This window comes from Cynara cardunculus (assembly GCF_001531365.2).
Source record: "Cynara cardunculus var. scolymus isolate 2C chromosome LG 14, CcrdV1, whole genome shotgun sequence".
In the NCBI taxonomy this organism is placed as follows: domain Eukaryota; kingdom Viridiplantae; phylum Streptophyta; class Magnoliopsida; order Asterales; family Asteraceae; genus Cynara; species Cynara cardunculus.
The window spans coordinates 12,607,148-12,611,153 of NC_037541.1; the positions used below are offsets into that span (position 1 = coordinate 12,607,148).

Consider the following 4,006-nt stretch of genomic DNA (forward strand, 5'->3'; position numbering starts at 1 on the left):
TTTTAGGTATAATATATACCTCATTTGTTATACAAGCACTGAGTTGAGAACTACTTTGAAAAAGTTATTGGAGCTCCAATCGAGCTCGTGCATGATGTTACTTTCTCGAGTCGAGCTTGAACAACCTGTTATTCGACTCGACTCGACTCGTTAACACCCCTAAATAGAACCATCGGTTCAAACAAGTCACTGAAAGTCTAAAAGGGACCAAGTAGTCCACATGTCCTATTCCAAATGTCCATTTCTAGACCACACCATCTTGTAGAATAAAAAACCAAAAGCACTCGGTATATCACACAAGAAGGTTGTGTAGAGGGGTAAGATATACGCAAACCTCGTCTCTACCCTAAGGGGTTAAGAGGATGTTCCGCTGACCATCTTGTAAGATAGTTGCTACAAAGTTTTGAACAAAAGTTGGAAGCCTAGAAACCAAACCAAACCAAACGAGCCAATATATCCCACTCTGAGGTGGTGTGATCAAGAGGGGTAGGATGTATACAGATAACAGAACTGCCCTCTATACTAAAGAGTAAAGTGAGGATTGATTCAGGGACTGTTTGACAGTTGCTGAATGGTTTGGTACTGAATGATTAAGAGGCTCTTATGATATAATGCAAAATGAAATATAATTGTTTGGTAATTATTTACAACAAAATTAGGACACTGAATGGTTAAGGAAGGGCTAGGATACAAAATCATTCAGAGGGTTTTAGAACCATTAAGAGGCAGACTTTTGTTTGTCAAACAAGATTCACCTTTTAACGATTCAGAGATTGTCTCTTAATGGAACTATTAAGAGGTAAACAAACAACCCCTCAGTGACGACCCCTGACCAGTTAAAAGTGTGTGAAAGGGAGAAAAACATATATGTTAAAACTTGGGTAATGCCCCATAAACCAAACCAAACCAAACAAGCCCGATATATCCCCAAGGGGTGAGGTGGCTGAGAGGGGTAAGATGTACACAGACTCGCCTCAACCCTAAAAAGTAACAAAGCAGTTCCAATGACGACCCTGACGGGTGAAAAGTGTGTGAAAGGGAGAAAAACAGATATGTCAGGATTCGGGTAAAAGCCAGAAACCAATTAAATCTAAATTAAATGGGAAGGTATTCTTTTTGACAAAGTAGATGTTACAACAGCTTTAAATTACATGCAATATGAAATTTCAAGAACAATGAATTAAGAGAAGAAACAAGACCTCATATCCTTGGAAAAGAAGCATCTGTAATAGGTCCAATGGCAGCTCAACCATCTACAGTAGTGTTGGAATTTCATGGTCAAAATTAGGACTTTTTGAACATGTTTGTGTAACTTTCTAATAATACAAGTCTTAATAATAACCCACATAGATTATATTTTAATGGCTCCGTACGAATAGAAAAGGCTACGGTTTTTGACTTCTACGCCTCGTGTGATTTAATTTTCAACATCGGCATAAAGTCGTTTAATGATAGTCTTGGGACTGGATTTTGTTCTTGCAATAAACCATATATGCATATATACATATATACACACACTTATGCAATTACATATAGATATACATGTTATATGCAATTATGCATATGCATATAGCATCGTTTGGTAAGTCATATGCTAGATTTTTGAAATTCATGGGGTTCTTTTCACATTTTTCCAGTTATGTCCCTTGTATATTTTACATAAGTGACCAAAAACCCTAGTCTTTTAGGTCATTTTACATTACCGAACGTGACTAGTTTATCAACTTAGCTTATTAGCCAGAACTAGCTTATAAGCCAAGAGGTAGCTTATCAACTAGGTTGTCAAACATAGCCTGTGTATGTATAATATATATATATATATATATAGAGAGAGAGAGAGAGAGCAAATCATATGAAAATTGCAAATATGTCACAAGCATGCAAACCAGTTTTCATGTGAAACAAGCAGTGTTTTTAAATTATTGTTTCATATATGAAACATTCATGACAATTTTGCGTTTGAAAAAAGAACATGACAATACGTTTCATACATGAAACACAAACATACACAAAAAAATGTGAAACAATGTGAATCATAGCTTAAAATTAAACTCATTGAATGGTTTTGATTGGTTTTCACGGGTTTGTAGCATATTTTAGGTCTTCATTTTGATTTTCACTGTGTGTGTGTATGTATGTATGTATGTATATATATATATATATATATATATATATATAGAGAGAGAGAGAGAGAGAGAAAGGGAGGGAGGTTCATGGGAAACCCCAAAAAATTGAAAAACTGAGAAACATCTGGTAACCATTCATCTGGACAGTATGCATATGTGCATACAAGTGATTGAAGTTGTTTCCTGGTTTTAATGCAAGTGTGCATGTATGCACATGTGCAAATCGGACAAATTGCTTACAAATTACTTGTATGCACATATGCTTACAAATTAGAGTGTTCCTCAGTTTTTCATTTTCTTGTGGTTTTCCCATGAACCTGAACCTATATATGTGTGTGTGTGTGTAGAGGGAGATTCATCTAGGAAGGCTAAATATTTTAGGAACTCATGAACCACCCTTTTTTATGAGTATTCATGATAAATAACATGACAAAATATTCATAATGAATGTCATGTCAAACATTCATGATTAATAATATTCATCTTGAATTCTCACAAAAAGGTTGGTTCTTGGGTTCCTAAAATATTTAGCGTTCCTAAATGAACCTACCCCTAATATGTATATGTATATGTATGTACACGCATACACACATATGTTGGGAATTAGTATGTTAGGAATTAGTTTATCATAAGGTGTACGAGTATCGGTCCTTGAACAGTTTTACATAAGAAAAAAATAATTACCTGAAGTTCAAGTCATTGCCCCATAAGAACGGGAGGCTCAAACTGTAATGGCTTCACAAGCCAATTGCTAAACTGCGGGCTTTCCTTAAAAATCTTCAAGGCTGAATTATATTCTCCGGCCTTCTCCTGCAGAAAAATCAAACGAACAGAATGAGCTGCAAATCGTTGAATATTGGATTTGATCTGCTAAAGTGAACCGATAAAAAGACCTTTAGTCTCCGGTAGGAAGTTTCACTCAATGGAAAATTGGTTAAAGATCGACTCAGTGACAGAAATGATTCCAGCATTCTTTTCCTGGGTAACAGAAAAGAAACAAGGTTAGACAAATAAATGTAGGTTCCTGTTTGGTTTGCAGGATTGGATGGGATTTGGAATTAAATTCCATTCCAATCCATTGTTTGGTTGGAAGGATGAAATCCCGGGATTTTTTTTTCTATATCAAAAAAAGAAATCCCGAAGGGATGGTTGGTATTTCACGGGATTTGTATGTAATAATGTTTTAAAATATGTTAAAAACATTTATTTTATAATAATTAATTAATAGAAAAGTAATTTAATTATTTTTATAAATTATAATTATTTATAAAGAATGGAATTCAATTCCATTTCAAATCCTAAAAACCAAACACAACAAAGATTCCAGATCCTTCCACGAAATCTAGATCTCCCAAAATCATTCCATCAAACCAAACGGGCCCTAAGAGAATCGAGAAGAGCCTAAGAGGGTAAGTATTTAGGGCGTATTTGGTACAAGAACAAGACTGGACGGACGAGAGTGAGGTAGGCGTATGAAAGAATTATGGAAGGTTTTCGGGTTTTAATTTGATATGGGTAGTTTAGTAATTTACCAATCTTATCTCGTCACCCTTATATTTGGTGGAACAAAAAGAAATATCATGTTTTTCCCACTTAGTCCTGTCCTGTCCCAGTCTAAAGTCGCACCAAACGTGAAATAACAAATTTTGTCTTGTCTTGTCTCATCCTGTCCTGCATACCAAATGCACAACTTTGAATAATATTCCCTCCTCCATCAAAAAAATTGCAACATCTTCCATTTTGGGGCCGTTTCAGGTTAAAATTACCTATTTCCACAAGTAAAACATCACAATAATCTTGGGATGGTGGGAATACAATATGGGTAATCTACACTCAAATTCATGGCCAACTCAACCGACAACAAAAGCTAGGCCTTGGCG

General features: G+C 35.3%; 1 protein-coding gene across 1 annotated transcript in view; it reads right to left on the reverse strand.

Moving 5' to 3' along the window:
* Nucleotides 1–1,070: 1,070 nt before the first annotated feature.
* The window catches only part of LOC112526658 (tRNA-specific adenosine deaminase TAD1), a 10,387-nt gene continuing 7,451 nt past the window's right edge, over nt 1,071–4,006 (reverse strand). The window contains exons 9-11 of the mRNA XM_025137034.1: nt 3,020–3,104; nt 2,811–2,936; nt 1,071–1,253 (exon numbers count right to left, since the gene is read on the reverse strand). Coding sequence (XP_024992802.1) covers nt 2,823–2,936; nt 3,020–3,104 — 199 coding nt within the window. The 3' untranslated portion in view covers nt 1,071–1,253; nt 2,811–2,822. The remainder of the gene's footprint in view (nt 1,254–2,810; nt 2,937–3,019; nt 3,105–4,006) is intronic.